The 27,278-nt window shown below is 40.2% G+C and overlaps 1 protein-coding gene across 8 annotated transcripts in view; it reads left to right on the top strand.

Moving 5' to 3' along the window:
* Positions 1–27,278, top strand: part of LOC121458907 (cyclin-dependent kinase 14) — a 530,655-nt gene that overhangs the window by 245,456 nt on the left and 257,921 nt on the right. For all 8 annotated transcript variants that reach the window (XR_005975885.1, XM_041668286.1, XM_041668287.1 and 5 more), the window contains one exon: positions 18,276–18,338. Coding sequence is in view for 7 of the 8 variants with exons in the window: in XM_041668286.1 (XP_041524220.1) it covers positions 18,276–18,338 (63 nt within the window). In the remaining variant the exon portion in view is untranslated. The remainder of the gene's footprint in view (positions 1–18,275; positions 18,339–27,278) is intronic.

Genomic DNA, 27,278 nt, shown 5'->3' with positions numbered 1-27,278 from the left:
CCCCCCACTTTCTTTATGCAGGCACATAGTGCTATGAACCTTCTTCAGCACAGCTTTCACAGTGCCCCAGAGTTTAGGTATGTCGTGCATTCATTTTTGTTGAATTCTAGGAGGTCTTTATTATTTCTTTCTCGAACTGGAGGTGATTCACTTGAGCATTATTCAATTTCCATGGGTTTTTGGACTTTCTGCAATCAGTGTTGTTGAATTAGAACTTAAAGCCATGGTGATCTGATAGGAGAGAGGGGTTATTCAAGTCTGTTTTTTATCTGTTGAGGTTTGCTTTGTTACTGAGTATGTTGTTGATAATAGAGAAAGTTCTATGAGATGCTAAGAAGAAGGTATATCCTTTTGTGTTCAGGTGGAATGTTCTATAGATGTCTGTTAAACCCATTTGAATCATAGTATCTGTTAGTTCCTTTATTTCTCTGTTAAGTTTCTGTCTGGCAGTCCTGTCCAGTGGTGACAGTGGGGTGTTGAAGTCTCCCACTATTAGGATGTGGGGTTTGATGTGTGATTTAAGTTGTAGCAATGTTTTTTACAAATATGGATGCCCTTGCATTTGGGGCAAAGATGTTCAGCATTGAGACTTCATCTTGATGAATTTTTCCTATGATAAATATGAAATGTCCTTTTTCATCTCTTTTTATTAATTTTAATTTGAAGTCTATTTTGCTAGATATTAGGATAGCTACACCAGCTTGTTTCTTGGGTTATTTGATTGGAAAGCCTTTTCCCTACCCTTTATTCTGAGATAATATTTGTATATGAAGTTCAGGTCTGTTTCTTGTATCCAGCAGAAGGATGAATTCTATTTTCGTATCCAATCTGTTAGCCTGTGTCTCTTTTTAATTTTTTTTATTTTCAAAACAATTTTATTTTACATACCAATCCCAGTTCCATCCTCCTCCTGTCCTTCCTCTCTCTCCACTTTCTCCCTACCCCACATCCACTTCTCAGAGGGGGTGAGGCAGATTTCCCGCACTCCCCGCAGCTGCTTGTTGTCTATCTTCTGACTGTTCAGAAGTCATCCCTGAATTTGCATTGGAATAATAATGAGTTGAACATCTTTAAATGCGAGACTTTTTCTTAAGTAATTTTCACAGATTATTTTATATGATATTCTCCCTTTCATCTTCTCTGTATTCTTTCTCTGTATAATTTAAATATCTGACTTTTTGGTTGTTTTTCAATCTTTATTTTCTTTGCCGTTTTTTTCTAATTTTTATTTATTTATTTATTTATTTATTTATTTATTTATTTTTTGCTTCTCTTTTCCCTGAGCTCAGGATTAATGAACATTTTCTCATTCTTATGTTTTACGAATTGTACTTAAAACTTCTTGTTTTGAATTGTATGAATTTCTGGTATATCTTATCTCAGAATATCCCATTTATGAATCCTTTTCTCAAAGTGCGGCGTGTTTTACTACTGAAAATACTAACAGTACTATTCAATACTAGTGGAAATATTTGCCTTATGTTACTTATTTTTTCTAGTAGTTTGTTATGGCTGCTATGTTTAATTTTAAAGACTTTGGTCATATACTAGATATAGAAACAGGCCAACTGAGTTCTCTGAGTGTGTGGGTCGCTGGTAGACCCCAAACTTCAGCAAAATAATGAAGTGTTCCCTTTTATAATGAAACTCTGGACATTGCTGCCTGTCTTCCCCACAGTGCTATTAGATTCCCAGTGTTCTGTATTTTTTTTACATTAATTCTTTGAGAATGTCACACACTATATTTTGATCATTTTCATACACCCCTCCTCCAATTCATGTGTGATCTACTACCTTTCTTTACCCCCTCAACTTTGTGTTCCTATTTTTTTTAACCATGGAGTCAAATTTATGCTTTCCGTGTAGTCTTGGGGTGTGGCTGTTCACTATAGCTGGTCACAGAGAGTGTGAATACGGAATGCCCATGAAGAATATTGTGAAAATAGGTAGGTGATTGGACTACACTTGGTTATCCTTCTTTGGATGATACCTGATCTTGGTTTGACTTCTCAGTCTCCATACCCTGTCTGTGTTAAAGGAGGTGGGAAGGGGATCTCAGGATTAAGGAGCTGCTGAGGACTTCTAGCCACCTCCATGTGTAGACGTTTTGTGTCTCGGTGTCACTACCTGCTGATACTTCTGTGTGTCAACTATTGCTTCTAGACTTTCCGCACTGACAGTGATACTTGTTCCTCTGTATTTTGCTGTGCTCTTCTAGCTGCTGTTTGTTTTGGAGCATCTAAAATGTGGTGATGTGTGGATTTGGCAGAGTATAAAGTAGGTACATGTTCTGTTTGTCATCTTTATCTTGGAATCTTATAAAAGCTTGTGATTATATAAATCACTGCGTAATTGGTTAGTTTTGTTCATATTAATGCTGTGAAGCATGCACCATTTTCCTGTTCATCAATTATTAATAGTTTATCAGATGTGACAAAGGTCACAGGAATGAAGATACTCAGATTAACAGTGATTACATTACCATCAAATCCTTAAAAATTTAGAGGCATAAACAAAATCCAAAGTGTGTCTTTATTAGGATTTTTCCTATCGGTAGACATATTTATCTTTGCTAATTGGTGTTTGTTATGACTTGACTTAATGGTTGTGTGGTGGCAGTGTACACAGCAATATGCATTCATGCTGTATAGAAGTAGCTGGTGGTTTCAATTTAAAACAATTTTTCAAAATATATAGCCTTTTGATTTTCCATCATTTATATACCTAACAACCTCTTTCTAGCTTCAGTATTTCGGGTTACATCCAGGTTCACCGCGTAATTTACTCTTTTCCAGCTGATGCCCACTCCAGTTTTCAGTCCTTAACAGATGCCCGTTCTTCGTCTCCATTTTGTAATTCAGGAACCAAAAAGCTAATGAGTCACGGCAACTATTTGCTAAGTGAAGACTTTCCATATGTGGGATTTTTTTCATTTTTCCTTGATCTGTGACCTGCTTTCTAGCGTGGAGCCCCAGTTAGCCTTCTCTGTTTCAGTGGCGTCTATAAGCTCAAGTCGATTTTCTTTTCTACCACTTCTTCTATTTGTGGTTTTCTGGGCTAAAGTGTAGAAGCAGTGAGGATAGATAGTGTTGTAATCCAGTTAGAAATTTGAGACTATGTTGAAGGAAGCCATCTAAATCTGCCAAGAACACAAAGTCAGATGGCAAGAGCCGTGGGGGAGAAAGTAATTATTCACGGAGTATTTATTAGAAGAAAACAAAAGACCAGTAATCTTTATTTATAAAAACAAATCAGAGCTCAGCCCACTGAACAGTACTGTGAGTTGACAGGCAGATTGTAAAGGGGTCAAAGGCCACTTGATCTTTCTTGTTTTCGATAATAGCATCTGTAACAGGTAAATGGGCAGCTTTTCATCCCGAGGGCTGCAACAAGATTCTCATTTTACGTGCTGAATCCTAACATTTCCAGCAGGTAATTTCCAGTTTCATTTCAACACAGCAGAGAACGGCAGTGTGAATGTGTGTGCACATGTGTGTGTGTGTATGCATATGTGTTTCAGAATATAGTATCTTTTCACTAAGCTACCTCAGAGAGTATGACAGACACAGAGAAAAGGTAACCATACCCCTTTTAAGTAAGCACTTGGTCTAGCTGCTGGAAATAATTCTTGAAGCTGTTACCACCCCAAGATTGTCCCAGCTGCTGATCACCCACTTTGATGGTCACACTGTTCCCCTTTGGAGACTGGGGATCATGAGGGGTCGTGAGGGATTAAAGCCCTGACTCTGTTGGTGCACCCCGATGCCTTGGCCACCAGTATAGTTAGTTGGCTTCCTTTATCCAGGTCCATTCTTGCTCTTTTATTTTGGTTCCATTTTTCCTTATATATTATTTTGTTCTGAATATACTTTATTCCAAACTATATAATGAACTTAGTATTCTTCTCCTTTCCAAAGAACCTCTCCATGCTGAAGAAGTAGAAATGCTGCTTTACAAATAGATTTTAACCCTTCACTTTTCAAAGGGTGTGATACCCTTTTAAGATAAAATTAGTATATGGAATTCTGATTTAAGGATCCAAATATATGACACAGTACCGGAAAGTCCAAATATAGCACGATTTTGAAGAAAAATTAATTTTGAAAAAAAATTAATATAATGTAGAATTCTTTTAAACTTACTGATTTTTTATCATAGTTTTTTAATTTTTTAAGAAATATAATTCAAATATAAATATATATACACATTATATGTATTAATATCCTTTCTATGTTTTACCATATCACTAGTGAACAAAATATTCAGTAGGATTTGTCTGTTATCAAATATTATATTACTCTTCTCAGGAAGAGTATACGCATTTTCTATCTAACTTGGACACGGCACGCCCCTTGCTTAGCTAATGAGTTAGAGTCTCTCTCTTTTTTATAGCTTGGCCAATCCTCCTTACTAACATACTTCACACCACACATCCCTCACCCCAGAGGTTACAGTGCTACCAGGTGTTGTCTCTGAAGACACGTGATCCGTTCTCACATGCATGTAACCTGTGAATGTTTATGCACGTACATTTTATATATATTCTTATTGTGTGTTACCTGTACTTTTGGATTGTTTAAACACATAGATTCCAGATCAGTAAATATCTTTGTGTAATGTACATTCCTAATTGTAAATGAACACATCCTGTGCATCCCATATTTCAGATTTTGCATAATTGTGAAATTCCTAATAAAATTAATCTGAGCGATGATCATCTTCAGACATTTTAATACTCACTGTTTCTGCCGTCTTAACTTTCAGTAACCTCATTTTCTCACTGGGGGCCATAACTCGGCTTTATTATCACGGGCTTTTATATCCTGGGTGGTACCAAGTGTTCACTGTGTGTGCGGTCACTTCCTTTGCCAAACGTGTCTTCTGCTCATCTCCTTGGTAGAAATTATAGCCAGTTCCAGTTGATGAGTCCAGTGATTGTGCGCCAAACCCACTAATTCATTAGAGCCCGTTTACTCAAAACTCTCCAGAGTGACTGTCTGAGATTATTTTTGGTGTAACTAATTCAAGTTTGGACGCTGGTGCTGTGTTTTAAAAATTGGCAGAGGCAAAATTTCAAATGTGTGCACCCTGGAATCAGGAAAGGACAATATGAATTCTTCTGTAACTCAGCAGCGAAGTTTTATTCTTTTCCATGAAATTTTTTTCAACAAACTTTTTTTTTTTTTTTGACAAATTGCACCCATTGAGAAGAGGAAGTGGTATCGTGAGCTCCAGTTCACTGACTAGATGTTGGCATCAGAAGTTAAATCTTATTATGGCATGCAATAGCATTGGTCAGTGCTTCTAGCCACCTCCAGGTTCATATTTAAAACACAAAGTATTCCTGCTAAGCGTGTCTCGTGCCTGGGAAGGGTTTTATTGTTGGCAGTGTTGCAAGGATCTAAACTTTAAGTAAAAAAGAAGGAAATCATGGTTTCACTATATTTAGGCTATCCTGGGCTACACAGTGAGACTCTGCCTCATGCAACATAAAGCAAAACTAAGAACAAAAACGTGAGGGGAAAAGTGCGAGATCTTTGCCTAAAAGTACACATGCTTCATATACACCACAGGGCAGCGTGAGTTACTCCCTGCACCTCCTAAAAGTACACATGCTTCACATACACCACAGGGGCAGCGTGAGTTACTCCCTGCGCCTCCTAAAAGTACACATGCTTCACATACACCACAGGGCAGCGTGAGTTACTCCCTGCACCTCCTAAAAGTACACATGCTTCACATACACCACAGGGCAGCGTGAGTTACTCCCTGCACCTCCTAAAAGTTCACATGCTTCACATACACCACAGGGCAGCGTGAGTTACTCCCTGCACCTCCTAAAAGTTTATATGCTTCACATACACCACAGGGGCAGCGTGAGTTACTCCCTGCACCTCCTAAAAGTTTATATGCTTCACATACACCACAGGGGCAGCGTGAGTTACTCCCTGCACCTCCTAAAAGTACACATGCTTCACATACACCACAGGGGCAGCGTGAGTTACTCCTTGCACCTCCTAAAAGTTCACATGGTTCACGTGCACCACAGGGACAGCGTGAGTTACTCCCTGCACCTCCTAAAAGTACACATGCTTCACATACACCACAGGGCAGCGTGAGTTACTCCCTGCACCTCCTAAAAGTTCACATAGTTCACGTGCACCACAGGGCAGCTTGTGTTACTCCCTGCACCTCCTAAAAGTTCACATGCTTCACATACAACACAGGGCAGCATGAGTTACTCCCTGCACCTCCTAAAAGTACACATGCTTCACATACACCACAGGGCAGCATGAGTTACTCCCTGCGCCTCCTAAAAGTTCACATGGTTCACATACACCACAGGGCAGCATGAGTTACTCCCTGCGCCTCCTAAAAGTTCACATGGTTCACATACACCACAGGGCAGCGTGAGTTACTCCCTGCGCCTCCTAAAAGTTCACATGGTTCACATACACCACAGGGCAGCGTGAGTTACTCCCTGCACCTCCTAAAAGTACACATGCTTCACATACACCACAGGGCAGCATGAGTTACTCCCTGCACCTCCTAAAAGTACACATGCTTCACATACACCACAGGGGCAGCGTGAGTTACTCCCTGCACCTCCTAAAAGTACACATGCTTCACATACACCACAGGGCAGCATGAGTTACTCCCTGCACCTCCTAAAAGTACACATGCTTCACATACACCACAGGGGCAGCGTGAGTTACTCCCTGCACCTCCTAAAAGTACACATGCTTGACATACACCACAGGGCAGCGTGAGTTACTCCCTGCACCTCCTAAAAGTTCACATAGTTCACGTGCACCACAGGGCAGCTTGTGTTACTCCCTGCACCTCCTAAAAGTTCACATGCTTCACATACAACACAGGGCAGCATGAGTTACTCCCTGCACCTCCTAAAAGTACACATGCTTCACATACACCACAGGGCAGCATGAGTTACTCCCTGCGCCTCCTAAAAGTTCACATGGTTCACATACACCACAGGGCAGCATGAGTTACTCCCTGCGCCTCCTAAAAGTTCACATGGTTCACATACACCACAGGGCAGCGTGAGTTACTCCCTGCGCCTCCTAAAAGTTCACATGGTTCACATACACCACAGGGCAGCGTGAGTTACTCCCTGCACCTCCTAAAAGTACACATGCTTCACATACACCACAGGGCAGCATGAGTTACTCCCTGCACCTCCTAAAAGTACACATGCTTCACATACACCACAGGGGCAGCGTGAGTTACTCCCTGCACCTCCTAAAAGTACACATGCTTCACATACACCACAGGGCAGCATGAGTTACTCCCTGCACCTCCTAAAAGTACACATGCTTCACATACACCACAGGGGCAGCGTGAGTTACTCCCTGCACCTCCTAAAAGTACACATGCTTGACATACACCACAGGGGCAGCGTGAGTTACTCCCTGCACCGCCTAAAAGTTCACATGGTTCACGTGCACCACAGGGCAGCGTGTGTTACTCCCTCCACCGTGGCCGTAGCAGACATCTGCAGACTTGACTTCCTGAAAAGCTTTTTCTAACATGCGTCATTGTGCATTGTGTGTTACTCCAGCAGGAGAATGCATTTTTGACTTCATTTTTTTCCTAGAAACCTCTCATTCAAGAGAGTTTCGGTTAATCCTATTTTGGAGTTTGTGGCCCATGGGCTTTCTTCCCCAGATAATCAGGCTTCATAACTAAACTAAGAGCTCTCCAGTATTTGGGAAAATTTTAATAACATTGCTTCTAATGTGCCCTTCTCTGCTGTCTTGGGAAAGCTTCCCGGAAGTGTTACAAGCAGAGGAAGTGTGTGAGTGAGCTTATGCATGTTTCCCTTCAGGTGTGCAGAGGAAGAACTTGTGGTTTCATTTGTATCTCCCATAGTTGTTAGCAAATTCCTATGTAGTGAAGATGTTTTACTCATCTTTGGGAGTTTTATGATCTTTTACTTGTTTATAATGCCCTGGAAGATTGATACAGACTTTCAGGTGACTTGCCAAAAAGCAAAAACAAAACAGAACAAAAACCAGAACAGCAAAGTGTAATTGTTTAATCCTTTCCTTTTCTCATAAGGTGTCCTAAAATTAGTATTTTTAAAATTAAAAATTATACCCTCTTGAAGCTCTCTGCAGTGCCGTTCATTTTCTAAGCTACCTGCCTCTGTATGACAAGCTCCCGTGTGAGTGCTGTCCTCCCTCAGAGCAAGCCAATGGAGAGCCTCTTCTGCTCATTCTTGTAGCCTTCGAGCTATCCATGCTGGGCGTGGTAGCTAGGCGCTGTCGCTTTGGCACTTGGCAAAGTGAAACGCCTGAACTATATGGAGAGTTCCAAGCCAGCCTGACAACAATATGATGGCTTGTCCCCCCAAACTCCCAACAGCAACACATCCAAACCAAAATAATTCCAGACTAGCCACATTGTTTACCACTGTCTTCTCTTTCTGGCCTTGGTCTCTTCTCGCCACCCCCTGTTTTCTCTCTGTTTCAAATTCCGCTTGCTTATTGTCACTTTCACTCCATAATTTTATGATCTTCCATATTTCTAAGAGGGTAGATCCAGAGAGTGTGTTCAGAATTAAGATAGTCTTGAGTACTACTCCAGATCCGTTTGTTTTGCACGTGTATGTGTGTGTACATGTGTTTCCATGTGTGAGCGCATCTGTGTGGGGACACATGTGCAACATACATGAATATTTATTTGGAGGCCAGCCGTGTCTCCCTCTGCTTTCTTCCGTGAGTCAGTATCTCTCACCAAACACAGAGGTAGCCAGTGCAGCTAGTCCAAACAGCCGGCCTGCTCCAGAACCCGAGACCGCTTCCCATTTGGTACTAGAGATAGGCTTCCAAGCTTACCTGACTTTTTTATGTGGGTGCTGGTGATTTGAACTCAAGTCGACATGCTTACCTGGCCAGCATTTTATCCACTGAACTCTCTCCCTCTTCTCCTATGTGAGCTTTGACAGCTCTCACACGGGAGCTGGTCTGGGAAGAGATGCATAGCTCAGAGAATCAACTATACCTCAGTGAGCTTCACATGTGTATAATCTTTAATTTTCAAAATAATTAGTTTCAGGATACACTATGAGAAAAAGAAAAGAGTAAATAATTTTAACTTCTTTTTGTTTCTTAAATTTTTATAGTAATTCAATGTTTAGTATTTTCCATTATCTTGTTTGTTTGTTTGTTTATTTATTTATTTATTTTTACAAACTCAACCTTGTCTCAAAGTACCATGACCATTTTTAGAAAGGGATTATTTAGGCTGATCCCATTCCCTCTCCTGATGTGACTCAGGCTGGTGAGTGGTATGCTGTATTACCCCTGATCCACACACTGGGCAGCCTTTCCGTCCCTTGGCTTACGAGAGCGCATTCAGTACAGTTTCGTACACTTTCCCCAGATTTCCTGAGTCGTCTCCAAGCTGTACATTGAGTGTGTTTAATTTCAAAGAAGAAGATGGTTTCCCTTTGAAAGTTCCCGAACTCTCCTGTAGATACAAATGCATTTGAGTTGACGAATTAGCTTTAGCAATATTGGAGCTGCTGAAGATACAAAGTATTGGAGCGTGCAATCTGCATTCCTTTTGTGAGAGAAAAATGGCTAATACGTTTCTGTATGATGTTATTCCCAGAAGTCAAATAGTCAGTATTTTGTTTTAATGGAAGGGACATTTAAGGTTGCTGGTTTTGCATGCTGGGAATGTGGTTGGGAATTCTGTTCGCGCACCCGCCCCAGGCTGCTCGTGCATCTTGGACAGAAATGACAGCTGAAAGCAGTTAGGCAGAATTATGGACAGTCACACATAGGCTTATTATTACCACAAAGGAGGAGAAAATGTTAAATGATTAAAAAGAAATGTGTAATTCAATTAGAAGTAAACTGTTCCACACTGGTTATTACTGAAGAATTTTTGTGTAGCATAATCTGCTTTTGTCCTAATTACTTTTACCCTCCCTAGGGAGTATGTGTGTGGTTTATTGAGAGAATTTCAAACATTTCCTGTGTGGTTTTAAAACAGATAAAAGTAAAAGAGTCTGAAAATAGACTTTGTGACATTTGAAATACATTTGTGCAGAAATAGTGACATATTTGAGAACAATATCTTTGCTTATATCAGGATATATAGATTGGAAGGCCATGTTGTCTCTTGTAATGTCACCAGAAACACAATACATCAGTTATAATGAGAACCTCAGAGGAAAGAGGCGCTGCCTCTGTACTCATTTACACATGATTGTTTTGTTAAGGACGGTGGGGAGTTATAATGCATTAGTGCTGTAGCCTGAGTAACAGTTGATTGCTTGCTTAAAGTTGACCTAGCACCACAGTTTACAAATAAAAGTCCTTTCTTATACATAGTGGGCGCAAGCTCCCTTCGTTAGACGCCTGGGTGCCTCTGGTTTTGTCTTCAATGCTGTGGGTTAAGCTTTCTTTTCATTTCTCTTCATTAGTGAATGATTCTTCTGTTTTGGAACTCGCAGCATTATGATTTGATTAGCTGTGATTTAGGACTGAAATAAGAGAGTGCTTTTGAACTTCACAGGGAAAAAGATACTTTCAGTCAATTTAAACCTGCGGGCTGCAGGTAAGAGCAGTTTGAGCCTAACTGCTCAGTAATTTGATGTTTTAATTCTTGCAGCACTCTGGGCTGTTTAAAATTGAGATTTTTGCCTTGAGGAAAAAGCTTCTGATTGCTGTGGAAGAAACGAGTGTTCCGTTCTATCAGTTTTCTTCCCTCCTGTGGAGCAGTGACAGTTCCCTGGAGAGTTGTGTGAGGCTGTAGACTAAGGTTAGATGGATTTAAAAGGTTACATAGTCTTCCAAAGTTCATAGCCATTGTGAAAGTACTGTTTTAATTCCACTCTGACCTTCGGATGGCATGCCAAAAAATTGTAATCTATCTTGTTCTTTTCCTATTGCTGGTACCAAATATCTGTTCGGAAGTAACTTAAGGGAGGGAAGGATTTATTTTGCAACCCAGTTGTAGAGATACAATTCCTCTATGGCAGGAAGACATAGCGGGCTGTGAGCTGGATGGTCATATTGCCTCTCCTGTCAAAAAGCAGAGAGATAGATAATAGTGTTCATCTGGCTTCCTCTTTTTTTTTTTTTTTTTACCATTTTTATTTAGTTAGAACATCATCCCAAGGGATGCCACCCACTTTCAGCATAGGTCTCTGGAAACACCCTCCTAGCCGTGTCTGGGTACGGATCTCACTGAGGATTCTATTCTAATCAACTGACAATGATAATTAATCATCACAGTTTGGAAAAAGTTATAGGGTTTCATGTCCTAGACATGGCACAGTGTTAAGGGTGCCCTTAGTCAGTCACTACAATTACCAGCTTTGGCACACTCAGAATTATTGTGGTTGCTTTAAACTTGGGACCACATGAGATACCACTGAAGAGTGAATAATAGCTCTTTTCCTTTAGAAAATTACAGTGTGTTTATTTGCAGTGTCTCGATCTCGTATAATCAAGATTACCATTTAGAGGTTCGCTATAATGGTTCTCTTGCCTGGATGAAGAGAAGGTGCCTAGACTCAAACTTGGTTGTGGAATAAGAAGGTTTTCAAACACTCCAAGGTTAGTGAGGGAGAAGAGGGCCTTATATTTTATCTATAGTTTATCTTATAGTTTATCTATCTTAGCCATTAGTTCCTATGTACTTCAATGAGTTTTTGTTCATGTTATATGTCATTCATTTCATAATAGAGTTATAACTGAGCTTTGCTGATTAAACACAGAATTAATCCATGTATTCAGAACACAGAAATTCTGAATTAGTTTTTAACCCCTCTAATTCCTCCATATTCTTATGCTTACGACACAGATTGTTTTTCTTCTCACTGTTATAGAATTTTACTAAGTGTGAGTATGCTGACTTTCCTCTCTCTGTCAAGTGGAAAGTTAAATCAACAGTGTAAATGCTATGGAAGCTTTTCTTAATGTAATTTCAAAATGATGGGTTCTGTTGGTTATCCTCTCCGGGATCTTTATTTTTAGCCTAGATGCTTAAAATTAGGACTGTGCTATTTTCAGTCCCGCCTTTTGGCAGTGCTTCCAGTGAGTGCCCGAATTTGCTGACAAATACTTAAGACTGCAAGTGAACAGAAACAGACATGTACACTTGGGAAGGGGCTTTGTTCATCTAACGAGGGAAGTCCTTTCTGTAAGCCCAGGACATTCAAAAGCAAAATTACCCTGAAGCACTTGAGGACTTTTGAGTAGGAACTTTGATTATTTGGAGCCAACCACTGAAACCTGAATTCATGAAGAGTAAGCTAGAATAAAAAGATCCATAAATCCATAATGAATGCTGGGCCAAGCTTCACAGTTGAAGAGAATCATTTCTGCCAGTGGAGAATGGGCAAATCTTCGTGTCTGAGGCTGCCAGAGTTCCACTAGCTTTCTCAGCAGTGTTCTGTGAACATGCATTGCTTTCTGGCCCCTGAGCCAGGCCAGATTAAAAAAGACAAAGTGATGGAACCCGGAAAAAAAAAACAGACTGTGGAGTGTTGTAGTCTAGCAGAGAATTGTCTTGTGAGCTAGGCCTCATGACTGACCAGCTTATGACTGATGGCAGTCATTGTGACTTGAAAGTCTGCATGTGGCTTAAATTGACCAAGACTCTACTTTGCCAGAGAGTTCATGGGGTGAAGCCCTTTCATTTTCTGTGGTCTCTCCATACCTTGCATTTTATAAAGCACAAATTCTCTCCTGCCTTCTAGTTTGATCCAGCCATGAGAAATTCTATCAGGATGACCTGCAGATTCCGTATCTTACAGATGCTTTTGTTGTGAACGTTTAGTCTTCCTTGTGTTCTCAACTCAGCTCTTGTCTCAGATTCCTTCCCCTTGAAATGTTCCCGGAGCAGTCAGCAGTAAGGGAGGAAAAGATAGCTAGGTGGGGACTAGATCCTTAGAGCCAAAGTCTTCACTTCCTCTGTTTTTCTTTGTGATCTATCAATCTCACCACACTTGGAACCACCCACTCCCTTGAAGACTGATCTGAAGTTCCTAGGCATCAAATATAGACCTGTCAGACAGAAGCATCTGTAGTGCTTCTGAATGGCATTGTCGTGAGGATGAGCAGCAGTGATGTGGCAAACGTGACTGGGGAGAGGGAGAGCGAGGGCAGGGAAGAAGAGATCCCAGTGCAGACAGCTCCGGAGACTGTAGAGGGCTGAATTCTTGACGGACAGTCAGCAAGGGAGCTGTGCTCCAAGTGCCCCTTAAATTTGGAAGACATTGCCAGAGAGCAGGCCGGAGGATCTGAGAGTGTCAGTTTGCACCGGCCACAGAAACTCCTGCTCAGATCTGAGTTCTGATTCAAGGGAAAGATGGAAGCACTGAGGAGCAACTGGTGACGTCATTATTTAGCCCCTGATTTCCACAGCAGTCCAAAACATAAAGGCCACACGACCCGGAGCTGACGAAAGAAGTTAAAGGAAGATTTAATGAAATTTGTAATTTTGCTACGTCTGATTCAGCCCTCGGCAGAATGCTCCATTTAGAAAAAGGGGGGAGGTGTAGACTACAGTAATGGGAAGGAATCTTGGGAAATAGGAAGGGGGAAATACATAGCTCTTAGTGTCGGTAGAACTGTTTGTGAAACACGAATACTATACTGGACAGCAGAGTCTGGTCTGTCAGTCCTGATCACTCAGAACAATCTAAGACCCATGGTGTATACACTGAGTCACTCAGAGTGCTTGAGCATGGAGAACAGGATAGTGTGAAAGAGGACGTGTGTGCAGACCAGCGTCACACGGAACCGCCAAAGGCTACCCCGTGAGCGTAGCTTTTTTTCCTTCTCACTAGATTTTTATTCTCATGTTTTGATGTTTTGTTTCAATCCTTTCAAATTTCCCTCCCTAATTTAAACATAAGACAGAACTTCATGACCATCCTCATCACTAATATTATCTATTGTGCACTGGCATTCTGGAACCAGTGTGGGTATTTGCTCACTGTTTTCACAAACAGACGTCTGAGGCAGGTGTGCTGATCACATCATCACACAGAGGAAGGGATGTGACCGTGAGAGGCTGTGTAGCCTGTATAAGGTGACCTGGCTCCCACAGCTCTGTGTGTGTGGGGGGGGTGATGTCCATGCACACATGCCCACAGACCGGGTTTCTGTAAGGAAATATGGACTTAATCATTTAAAGGCTTTGTCAACATACCAAAGATATATTGTTTAAAGTATAAAATAAGTTTAAAGGCTTGGCTTAAAAAGGTCTCATTTCCTAAGAACTCGTATCTGGAAAAACCTCTCCTGCAGTTCATGATGCTGGTTACAGGGCAGACATAAACAGGTCATCTGCATTCCCTGAGAATCGGGACTTTTTGCTTCATTTTGACTATGTTTTATTTCTCCTATCTTTTTTTTTTCATTTTAAACAACATTCACAAATACTTTATTTTTGAGCAGATGAAAACAATTGAGAAGTCATAAAAATTCCACAACAGTTAAACAATATCAGAGCAAACTCTTTGTTATATGTTTAATACAGAATCACCATGTGTCCTGTATGTAATGTCCTAAGAGTTTTCTAGCACCACCCACACCCCACCCCTTTCCTTGTTGATCTTGGATGAGATCAGCAGATACTTAGCTCTTCCTTCGTTTCTAGTGTTTTTCCTGTTTGAGCTTGCTTTGTTGGTCTGTCAGCTCAGAATTGAGCCCTGCCACCTTGTATGATAATTTGTGGGATTGCAGTGTGTCTGTGACTGTCAGGTTTAGTTCCCCTCCTGTGCCTCTGTCTGGATTGACCCCACTTTTTAGAGACTGGTTGGAAAGCAGGAAGTTTCTGTGTTTTGTAGTAATTTGCTTATCTTACTTTCAAGTCTGAAGGACTCTGCACCAAAGTCACCTGAATTTACTTTTTTTTTTTTGGCAGTAGGGCAGGGTATAGCTCTTTAGTTCTCATTTCTCTCAGTCCCCCTCCACATACATAAAGGGTTACCCTAAAGTTTTTAAGCCTGTCTTACTCTTGTAGACCAGGCTGGTCTTGAACTCACAGAGGTCTGCGTGTGCTGAGATTAAAGGAGTGCACCATCACCAGGCTAGTTCGCTTTTCTTACAGAATGAGATGTACTAATTTACTGGTTTTAGAAAAAAGAAGTTATTTGTTATCGAGATGTGAAATATATGAATAAATGATGTTTGTAGTAGTTGGTCGGTTGTGCTACAGCCATACTGTATTTTAAAGTCGTGCATCTTTGACACATCATATTTCTCCTTCATGTTCAGAGACGGTCTTGCTGTATAGTCCAAGCTTGCCTCACGTTGGTCATGTCTTAGTGGAGTAGGAATACCATAGAATGCCATCTGTACAGTCCAAGCTTGCCTCACGTTGGTCATGTCTTAGTGGAGTAGGAATACCATAGAATGCCATCTGTACAGTCCAAGCTTGCCTCACGTTGGTCATGTCTTAATGAAGTAGGAACATCACAGAATGGCATCACACGGAGGTCTCCCTTTTCTGATTCTCGGTGTTGATTATATCTTGGCCAAATCTTCTACTTGAAAAGAAGTCAGATTTTCCAAGGTTGATTGATTCACTTCATTGTGTTACTCAGAAAACAGGCTTTTCATCTCATTCTTTCAGGGGCGGCAAGTACTAACAGCACTGTGCTGCTCTGGTTAGGGCTCCTCTGACTCGATCCCATCCTGACAGATGGGACCAGAGTGGTGTGCGTTTGAGAAGAAAGATCACAGAACAAGGCTGAAAGCCGTAAGGAATTCAGTCTCCTATAACAGCTTACAATCACCCAGATACGATGGCATATGTTTGTAATTCTATCACTTTAGAGAATTTCTAACTCAAATCCAGTGTAGGCTACATGGTGAGATCCTATCTCAAACAAAATGGGAAAAACAACAACAACAACAACAAAAAAACCAACCCCAAATCTCTTTTGCAGATCTACTCAGGGCCCTTCAAGAGCTATTTTTATCCCTTCCAGTGACACAGCCACAATGGCTTCATGACCTCCCCCTCGCCTCCACCTCTCTGAAACCTCAACAGCCTAGCACCATGTCCTTTGAAGCAAACTTCTAACACACGAGTCCTTTGGTGAAAAAGAACTCTGAAATCACACCCAACCACAGGAGGTGCCGTCAGTGTGACTGGACGTATCTTCTGTGCGTCCATCCACAGCAGGCACCGTCAGTGTGACTGGATGTATCTTCTGTGCGTCCCAACCGCAGCAGGCACCATCAGTGTGACTGGATGTATCTTCTGTGCGTCCCAACCGCAGCAGGCACCATCAGTGTGACTGGATGTATCTTCTGTGCGTCCATCCACAGCAGGCACCGTCAGTGTGACTAGATGTATCTTCTGTGCGTCCCAACCACAGCAGGCACCGTTGGTGTGACTGGATGTATCTTCTGTGCGTCCATCCACAGCAGGCACCGTCGGTGTGACTGGACGTATCTTCTGTGCGTCCATCCACAGCAGGCACCGTTGGTGTGACTGGATGTATCTTCTGTGCAACCCAACCACAGCAGGCACCGTTGGTGTGACTGGACGTATCTTCTGTGCGTCCAACCACAGCAGGCACCGTCAGTGTGACTGGACGCATCTTCTGTGCATCACTCTGCTTGTCATGTGTTAAATATTAAGCCACTTTGGTACCATTCTTATCCTATGGATCTTATACCACACACACGCACACACATGCACACACACTGTATGCATAACCTGATAGGTTAAAAGTTTTCCTGTACAGTTTTACTTGTTCTTCAAAAAGCAAATGTTCCTAAGTACTTAATTTGCTCCTTTCTGAAGTTGATGTTAGCTTAGCTACATTTGAAAGAATGAGAAATTAAATAATAAAAACCTTCAGCTTTAGATCAAGATGAATCCCTCAGTGTCTTAAATGCTTGAAATAAAACTTTCATATAGTTATTCCGGAAAAGCCCCACGGACCCACTGTAATTATATTTTGAGTTTGTTTTAATGAGCTTATCTTATATGTATGTATGACTCCGTATGTTTATGTCCTCTGTGTGTCAGCTGTCTGGATCTCATAGATCATAATTTCCAAATTAAATAGTTCCAATAGCATGGAGTTTGACTGATTCTTGACCCCCTGTGTGGTTTGAGATGGAAGATGGTTTTAGATGGTTCTAGATGTAAGAACGCGTATCGACTTGCTCCTCTGCCCACTGTCATCTGTCTTTGGATGGGCTCAGCTTTCTCAGAACTGATTTCTCCAGCGGGCTATCTGGGTTGTCTGGAGGACATTCTGCCCCGTGCTGAAGTGGTGGTCCTTACAGGGTGCCGTGACAGGATGATCTGCCTTCTGCCGTGGTGCTCGGCTCTCCCGTCCACAGCCACTTCATTCTTTCCATCTCCTCGGTGACTAACCTAAGTGCAGGGCATCACAGGGGCAACAGAAGCTCAGCATGAAGGGCGAGGCTACTCTGCTGTGGGTCATAAGTGGTTGCCGTCTGATGTCCACTCAAATCCCAGTCACAAATCTGAATTGTGGATATGATGATTACAGCAAGATCCTTGAATGCTTTATGAAACCTGCAGCCCCTCAGGCACCCAAGCCAAACGGACACAGAATCACTTGAGCACTCATTTTGTCTTGTCAGTGAGGTGATGCCTTACAGTAAGAGAGCAAACTGTTGAGAAAGCTTTGTGCTGTTCCCCATATAGACACGAGTGAGGTAGAGAGAGGCACTGTTATTGGCATGCTAACTTCTCATACTTGAGACATAACTGCTTATTATCTTAGTGCTTTAAGGCACAATTGTCTTTTTAAAGTTTTACTTTGACTATGTTTTTGTTAATTTATAATTTGTATTTAAATATAGTCAGTTCCTGAAGACTAAAAAATATTTGTATGTATACATGTGAAAATTCCAGTTGTTAATTTCACTGTCGTGGTTTCGAGTGTTTTCAACTCACATAGAGTAAATAAGAACTTAAATTCATTTGTGAAAAACTTGGGATTAGAGTTTTGTTATGCGTCAGGATATATAGTCAGTGAGGAAATTGACACCCAACAAACTATAAACATGTATTTGTTTTAATGCATACATGTTTGACATAAACCTAAAGATGAAGGTGGTTCTATTGTGGTTAAAATGGGGAGTGGTGGAGCATGCAATTGCATACACTATAAAATCCATTCACTTGTCCTCTATTTGTTTTGTCTAGTAGGTAATGGTGACTTTGAAGTAGAAAAATATTGATCCATTTTTTTATAGCCAGAGGGATATTAATACATTTCCACTTTTTTCCAGCACACTGATTTATGTCAGTACATGGACAAGCACCCCGGAGGGCTCCATCCAGAGAATGTGAAGGTAGGAAAGGGGATGTGAGGACCAAGGGTTCACATTCTTCATGTGGAGTTTTGAGTTCAAGACGAACATCTCTATGATCATTTGAAAGGTTTTTTTTTTTTAAATCTTATGTATGTAGGACATCAAATTAAAAAGAATTAGTTGTTATTTTAGTTGGGGGAATTAATAGTGTTTCAATGTTAAATAGTTTTACTATAAAAGCATTTAGATTGTTTTCTGTACTTTCTGGTCACTTTTGCATAATATCTTTTATACAATAATTTACATGATAATTTCAGTAACTGAGTTAAAAGAGTGTTTGTGATATATAAGCTGAGAGTATTTGCTCAAGTTTTAGCAAAAAAGAATATATACTTTGTTTTTTCTTTAGATGTTTACTGTATTCTACTCTCCTTGAGTTTTTAATCTTGGTTTAAAGGATGTTTTCATGAAAAGCAAAAGATGAGAAAAAACTGACTAAAACGCAGAGGTTTATTGATTTGTATAATTAATGTTTTCAATATTTTCAACATTGTGCTAAAATAAAATATCAGTCTCAAATAGAAAAAAAAAAGGAAGGAAGGAAGAACCACACCAGCAAAGGAAGATGGTGGGTGCTGGTGGAGTAACAGTTTGAAATTTTTGATGCAAAATTATTTGCAACCTGGCACTACATCCCGACCATCAGGTGAAGAGTGTGTGTAAACTGTAGTCGTGCCCAGGATAGTGCTAGCACGACAGAGCTGTGATCCATTTGGATCCCTCATTTCACAGAAAATAAACATCACAGCGACTGAGATTGAGACATTTGTTAAAGGACCTTAGTTCTGTGTTGAATGTTTATTTCCCTGTGGTACAAAATTAATACATTAAATTACTGTTGTTAGCTGTATTATGACTTTATTAACAATTGGTCATATAGGTTTATTCCCATTTTTATATTGAAGATAATAGTGTTCTCTTCTCTGAAGTTACAAAACATTAGAAACTGAACACAGTGAGTTTGAATGCCCTGTGTTCTGGCATCTGACATGCAGACCATGGATGCTGACAGCTTCAATTCCTTGGGAGGCCACTCACCTATTTATATGTTGGCTTTTCCTCACTGTTTGCTAAGAGACAAGTCACTCCTCCAGGGTTACAGTTAGGATTTACACTGCACGTGAAATTAGTCTCAAAGATGTCTGACAATGGCATGGTGACAGATGTCCCATTGGTATTTCTGTTCGATGTATTAACGTATTCTTTCATGTGGTGATATTTATTGTCACTTAAGTCTATGAACATAAAATGAAGAACATAATAATAATATTTGCTAAATTAACAACTGTTCATAATGCTGTGTTGGAGATTGATTAAAAGGAAATCATTTGAACTAAAACCAAGACACTAAAAGAATTCTACATTTTTTAGAAGATTTGAAAATGAGGTGAAATGTTATTATCTTTAAAGAGTATGTCCTGGACTGTTAAGATGGTTCAGTGAATCAAAGAACTTGTCGGGGACAGGCTTGTTGACCTACTTAGAATCCCAGGATCCTGGAATGGAAGGACAGCACACACTCCAAACTTTGTCTTCCACACCCCTGCTGTAACGAACATGTTCTCACATTCACATACAATTTGCACGTAATAATAACAGTAAAACATTTAAACCAAAGTATTGGCTCGAAGGCTGTGTCTTTTTAACTCATCTAACGCTCAGTGTCTGGCTCAACATGTCAGATGTCATCAAATAATCAGAAGATAGTGCTCGGTATGTATTATGGTTAAAAAAAGAGAAGAGAAATGATCAAATTCTTTTGCATACAGATTTCTCGGTTTGCAGCTTGACAATGTGTAGAAATGTTTTAGATATTTATCTTAAATTTACATTCTCTCTTTGTTTTTACTTCTTCCATATTTGTTGGTTATAAAATGTCAACGTCAGAATAGGGAAATGGCTCCGTGGGCAAAAGCACTTGCTACCAAGCCCAGCCACCCGAGTTCCATGTCTAGGACCACCGTGGTGTAAGGAGAGAGCAAGCTCTCAAACACACAATGTCACACTTGCCTTCCCCCATAAACATACATGCCAATAATATAATTGATAAGTCAATACACTTGTGAATTGAGGGGCTTTCTCTTTGTTTGATTTGGGCAGAATTTCAGGTACCACAAGCATAATGTGTTGTGGGGGAACAGAGAAAAAGAAGGGGCATCTGGACTGCCCTGTGCCCTCCAACTCTGCAGGAGCATCTGTAATATTTTAAGTTCATTTGGTACTAATTTTAAGTGAAAAATTTGTGGAAGCTTTATTGTTTCTGTGTAGCATTCCTGGTAGGTACTAGAATAAGCTCAAGAAAATTAGTCAGTATTAACTAAATTTCCCAAACCGTGCTGCCACTTAAATTGCCTGCAGAATGTATCTGTTATTAATATGGCATTCTGAAACAAATGTTAACTCTTAACTAATAGTTCATTTCTAAGCATTATGTACATTTTTGACAAATGAGTAATTTCAGCAATTAGTTACCAAGAAGACGATTTTAAACCTGATGTTAAAGCCTGAGGACAGGGCCTTATTATAAATATTTATGATGATTAAAGACATGGCAACCCATTTCTACAGCACGGAAATTGGCATGTGGGAACTTCTTAGCTTTCTTGGAGACTACATATTTTTCCACATTTTAAACACTAGCTACCTTACAGCATATTAGAGTTTGGTCATGATTGAGTCACACACAAGACTCATCTCAGTTTATGATCTTATACCTATTAGTGAGTTATAGATTGGCCCTTGAATTTTTTAAACAACTGAAACAGTTTAAATGTCTCATTTTATTCTGGTTTCATGTATTTAAAAATTGATTAGCCCGAGAGACTGGAAATTAAGGTTCATGGAAAAAAAGAAAAGATTAATTGATGCTGTCTCTAGCTGGCAGACATACATATAGATGATGGTATCTTATTATCATGATGAGATTGAGTCTTCCTGTGTTTCATGTAATGTATTTCCATTTCTGTGATATAATGACCTTTCTAGATGATTCTTTACAAAGTTATATTTCCCGTCTTTTTAAAAAAAATAACTGAAAATGTCCAGAGTAATTTTGAACTCCCTGCCCTATTCCCTGAAGTATCTGCAATCCTCTTGGTATAAAAACTTGCTCCTGGCTTTCATTTCAGCTAAAATATGAAGTTTATTGTGGTGAACAGTGGCTGTCTTTCTTCTGTAGGTCAGAGAACAAGCAGGTGTATAACAGATAAAATAATGTTATGCCAAATTAAGGTTGTCTTATACAGATGGCACTGAGAATTGATTCCTAAATGAGACTCTCTGATGCTTAGAGAGGAAACCAAATGGCACCTGATTTTCTCCACAGTCTTCATTAGAGCTCTCATTGACCTAGTAATGACACCTTCTGATGCATATTATAGAGGCATATTATAGAGCTTTTCCTAATTCTATATGTTGGGAAATATGATGTTTTTCAAAAAATGTATTTTAAAAAAAATTCTATATACATTATTAGTGCTTACCCAGGAATTTCCTAAACACTTTTGTCCTATTTTTTGTAAAAAAATTATACTCCCTATTTAGAAATTAAAGGATTGGTAGAAAATAAAGTTATAATAAAATTGGGCATATCAATCCATAGTGTATTAGACATGCAAGGGGCAAGTAAGAAGTATATTTTATGATTAACCAGTGAGGCCAACATTCAATGGAATCATTTGTTGATATACTTGTTAGCCACTTGGGTCTGATAGAGAAATCAAGGCCAGCTAATTAAATAGTACATTCTTCAGTTGATCTAAAACTCAAACTTAAAGCATGGTAGGATGCAGTCTCAGAATCAGGCATGCTATATGTAGTTATAGGGCAGCCCAAGTGGACGTTCCCATTGGGAATAGGGGAGATGCCATCCTGGAATTCAGACTTTAATCAGATTATCCTGTCTGCCTCTCTCCTTTCTGCGATGGACATAGCACAGTACATTAGTGTTCTATGTTCCCACCTCTCTCCATTCCGTGATGGACGGAGCACAGTACACTAGTGTTTTGTTCATCAAAAAGGACAAGATGCCCATCAGGGAAACCAGCAGGTCCAGTGGAGTTGCACACCAGATTCAGTATTCAGCACTTTTTTGATTGTCTTGGCTAAGCATGGCTTTTGTGTGACAAGCCAGGAAAGCCCATAGGTATTATCTCATCATTATGTAATGTCTATTATTTCACATGCCTCTGGGAAGTTGTTGAAAGAAATTCATTGGTCGTATATACCCAAACTCACAATTTTAATTATTACATTTCACTTGGAATTATTTTTCTCTGTCGTGTAGCTTCCTTTGATGAATATTCTCCAAGACTTTCAGGCTTGATTCATTATTTGTTAGTCTTCCGGGCTGTATCTTTATCTCTTTCTTAAGTTTATATTACCCTTCTCGATTCATATCAAGATATTTCATGCTGATTTAGTCTCTAAGATGTTATAGACATAAAAATCATTGAAATGTAAGTGCTTGTTCGTTTTCATTGTGTGGAAAAGAATTTCCACTAAGTTTCTAAGTGTGGGATGTTAGCAATTCATTAACGAATCCTTGTGTTTTGGTCAGTTTCATGTCAACTTGAAACAAGCTGCAATCTTTTGGGAACATTTCTCAGCTGAGAAAAATTCTCCCTAAAGTTGGCGTATAGGCAAGCCTGCCCAACTCCTTGATTAATATTGGAGGGTCCAGTCTACTGTGGGTGGTGTTGCTCCTTAGGCAGGGCTGTGTGAGAAAGCAGGCTGAGCAGGCCATATGTGAGCATTTCTCCATGTTTCTGTTTGGAGTTTTTGCTCGGATTTCTTTTCATGATGAATTGTGGTATGCTACTGTCAACTGAAATAAATCCTGACCTCCCCAAGTTGCTTTTCGTTATTGTATTCAGTTACAGCAATAGAAACCCTAATTAAGACCCATGGTTCTCTGCGCATTGTTTTTTTTATCAGATATAGCCTCGTAGCTACTGGAAGCCTATTTATTCTGTCAGGTCTGCTTTCACAGAACTTTACAGAAAACAGATTTATCTTGCAATCAAATGTGATCCCCTGGGAGTCTCCTAGTTCTAGATCTCCCAGCTTCAACCTGGTCACTCTGGGCATTTCCATCCAAGAGCATTCTCTTGCTTGGTGTCCCCCATAAGACTGAGTTGTGATGGAAGACAGTTGATCTGATGAGCCCAACTTTCAAATCAAATGAAAACAGTTCTTCCCACAGTAGCTGGCCCTATACCTCAGAGTCTCATTTAAAAAACCTGTATTCCTGTTCAGAAAGCTGCTATCGTTAGAAAACAAAATTTATTAGTGTACCAGGATCTTAGAACTGTCAACTAATTTTGATATTATCTAGGGATTCTGAAACATGTTATCTATCTTTCTCAAGATGGTATAGGAATCTAACAAAGCAGTAGAAAGTAGAGAAATCCAAGAGGGTGGAAGTGTGGTTAGTTTCTTCTGCCATGCATGTTTCCTGCCAGCTGTATGTTGAGTGCGATGCAGAAAGTGCATCCTTGTGGCCCGATTCACGGCCATGGATCCCTTTGTATTTTACTGTCTGAACACTGTGTTAAAGGCTTTCAAGGACTGTTACAGGGTAGCTAGCAGCTTCCCTTGATGAAAAGCCAGTTTCTAAGAAAATTCCATCCTATTTGTTATCCTTGTATCACCTTCTTGCCATTGCTGAAAACCTGACACATCAAATTACAATGACACTTTGTAAAGTAAAACTACTTAGACATGATTGAATATATTATATTGAAAATTAGGACTCAATATTTATATTAGAGTCTTTGAAGCTTAATTAAGTGGAATGAGTCATAATGAATCATTCTGTAGAGTCTTCCCACTGAAGAGGTAGCTTTACGAGAGACGTATTATCTGATGCAAGTTTTAGAATATTTTGTCAGTGTTTCTAGTTATTTTTCTAGAAAGGTGGATATGTAGCAACATCTAAAACAGTGCACTCCATGACAAGGTCTCAGTAAGCAGTTAATACTACAGCCATTTTTCCTACTGCCTGTTCCATTGTTGTTCATAAAGTTGTGAAATGATATAATTTAGTGGTTCAAGTGACTGTTAAAGGTATCCATCCAAGACTCAAGCAGTCCTTCTTAAACTGAGAAACCTAAGAAGGAGAAATGTTTAACAGCCTCCGGATGACAGCAACATAGGTTCGCTTTCTTTGTAGGAAACTATTGGCCTGCCATGGGGACGTGCACTATTGCCAATAGCTCTAACTGGTAGATTTGAAAGTCTTATATAATCCCCAAACTCCTTAAAGGGAATTTTTCATGCCTTGGAAATCTGCAAAATGTTCTCTGTGCTTAATCCTGTATTAAGGAGAATCTTGTATATTAAAGAATGCTTGTATTGCTGACCATTCACAGAACCCAGTGAGTCTAGATAGTAAGGCACAGTGCATCTGAAGTTACATTTTAGACTTTGGTGCCAGGGGTTACTTAAAAAGCTTGTTGCTGTATCTCTGATATGTCTGAGGAACAAATTACAGCATATTAAGTTCAACAATGTATACCTTTACCAACTCACTTTCAAAGTTATGATTAAAATACCTGCTTTTTTCACTTTGAAAACTTTTGACATGTTTCAAAAAGGAATAGAGTATTAAAGGGCACTTGTAACTGATATTTATTGAATTTTAATCTCCCTTTTCTTATACCTATAAAGCAAAGTGTTTATATATGTTAGTAAGTGTTACATTGATAAAGAACAAAAAGCGGGTGTTTTTAGCAAGTATATGCCATGGCACTGAAAATGTGAACTGTTGCCTGCAACGGATGGCAAGGTTTGGAGGCTATTGGTCTGTTCCTGTCAGAGCAACTCCACTTATTGGTTCATTGTGGAAGGGCTGTCTCCTGGTATTTCAGTTACAGAAATTGAACATACTCATACTGGGGCGTAAACCTTCAGACAGTGTGTGGGTGGGTGTGGAAGAATCTTTGCAGAAGGATTAAGTAGGATATTCCATGACGGAGTGTTCTTGGGGAGGCCTCCTGTGCAGTGCAGCAGAGATCTGGGAATCAGCTAGGAATGTGATGCCTAATACGATCTACCAGTCTTGTCCATGCTCCTGCCTGCTGCCATATTATTTATTTCTAGAAAGACTTTTGAATAGAACAAAATGGGAAACTTGAGAACCTTTAGCTTATTCTATGCTGATTGGATCTTTTATGAAGTTGAATTCCTTTAATAATGATAGCACATTAGTTACTTGGGTGTCTGGCTGCATCAGAAGTGCCGCTCACTGCGTTAGCGACAGCGTGATGCGATGCAAGTCCACAAGCATCGTGAGAACTCAGAGGAGGCTTGCTTCGGACTTGCCCTGTTGGCAGGTCTTTATCAGAAACACAGACTTTGAGATCACAGGGATTAAAATAATACACGTAACAGACTTGGAACGATGTTAGCAGTAAGTCTTTATCCTTTCTTTTTCGTGCTGTGGGGTTCCTCTGGCATTTGCTCAATTTAATAACCAAGCTAATCTGATCCATCCTCTTGGCCCGTGTGGGCCACTCTGGTGGTCCTTTCCCCTTCACATCCTCTGTTGTTTTGTAGAAGGTCAAGTGGCAGCTTAATTGCATTAAGGTTTATGTAACATCTAAGAGATAATGGCGGTCCTGGAAACTCAGATGAGAATGTTGGGTCCGTTCCTGGTTTGCCTAAGGAGAAACCGCCCATAACCGAGTTCTCCAGTCTTACTGAAGAGTACCACATCAGATGTTCTATGTAGATCACCAAGGGGTGGAGTTCTTACTGTCTCCTACCCTGCTTACCAGAGCATAGACTGTTAGCCACTGTCAGATGCTATTGGTAAAACACACACGTTCACCCTTGCCCTTTCTTCTTTTCCCTCTTTCTCTGCTCACCTTCCCCCGTTTTTCCCTTCCCTTCCCTCCCCTCCCTGCAACCCTTCTCCTCTTACCTTCCTTCTTTTCATTTGTTTCTTTGATAATGTCTCAGTATATAGCTCAGGCTGGCCTGGAACTTGCCATCCTCCTGGGTCAGTCCGTGTGCAGGGATAGCACACCCAAGCTTTGGTGGAGTTTGCTGTTGTCATCTTGACTCCCCTACCTTTATGATATTGTTGTGGAGATTTTACAGTTTCGTACGCTATCTTCTTTTCTTTGTTCTGGATTTATGTAACACTCATGGTCATGGCCTCAAGTTTGCACCTCAGAAAAGCAACAGTTTATCACATTATTAGTTCAGTTTCTGACACCAGGGAATACATAGCCTGATTCCCCCGTTCCATTTTCAGAGTGATAGATTTCCTGAGTTGTTTTCTTCTCACAGGCTAATCTTCACACAATGGCAGAGTCAGGTCTATTACTGTTCAGCTGCTAGATCTTTCCTTTCTTGTACCTTCGGGATAATGAGTGTGAACTGTGGTGTGAAGGTCTCTTATGGGACAAGGAGCTGTTTATGTAACTGTCAGTCTCTCTTTGCATGATGGTACCTGGCAGTGTAGAGATTTGCCTTGTATTCATTTTATGTACTTTGGGGGTGGTGTTAGCCCCCAAAGTTTAGAGCTTTTGTGCATTTAAAGCTGAGCGTGTGATCTCATCCTTCTCTGATCCCGATTTTATTCTTCTTCAGCATGATATCCTAGTTGCAGAGCTTCTGGATTAGCAGGATTCTGTATTTTTCTAGTTACTAAGGGTATTTGCTCCTACCTAATCTGCCCACTTCTGCTCTTAGCTGTTTGAGCATCCTATTCCAGGACTTCCTATCTGTGATCTTTTTTATCTGTCTTTATCCAGATGTCTCTAATCCATTTGGTAAAATCATTAGTGATACAGGCGTGCCAACTGTGTATCCGGTTTATGATGAGGTATAAGGGATACCACTTGTGCGAGCTGGAGTCAATTCTGTATGATGTGCTCAGAAGCTACAGTGGAGACATAGAGTGGGAACGTT

Source organism: Microtus oregoni, unplaced genomic scaffold (assembly GCF_018167655.1).
Source record: "Microtus oregoni isolate MIOR12 unplaced genomic scaffold, Mior012 000018F_ref0000195, whole genome shotgun sequence".
Classification (NCBI taxonomy): domain Eukaryota; kingdom Metazoa; phylum Chordata; class Mammalia; order Rodentia; family Cricetidae; genus Microtus; species Microtus oregoni.
The sequence above is the reverse complement of the archived record's forward strand: the minus strand, read 5'-3'. Positions and strand labels throughout refer to the sequence as shown.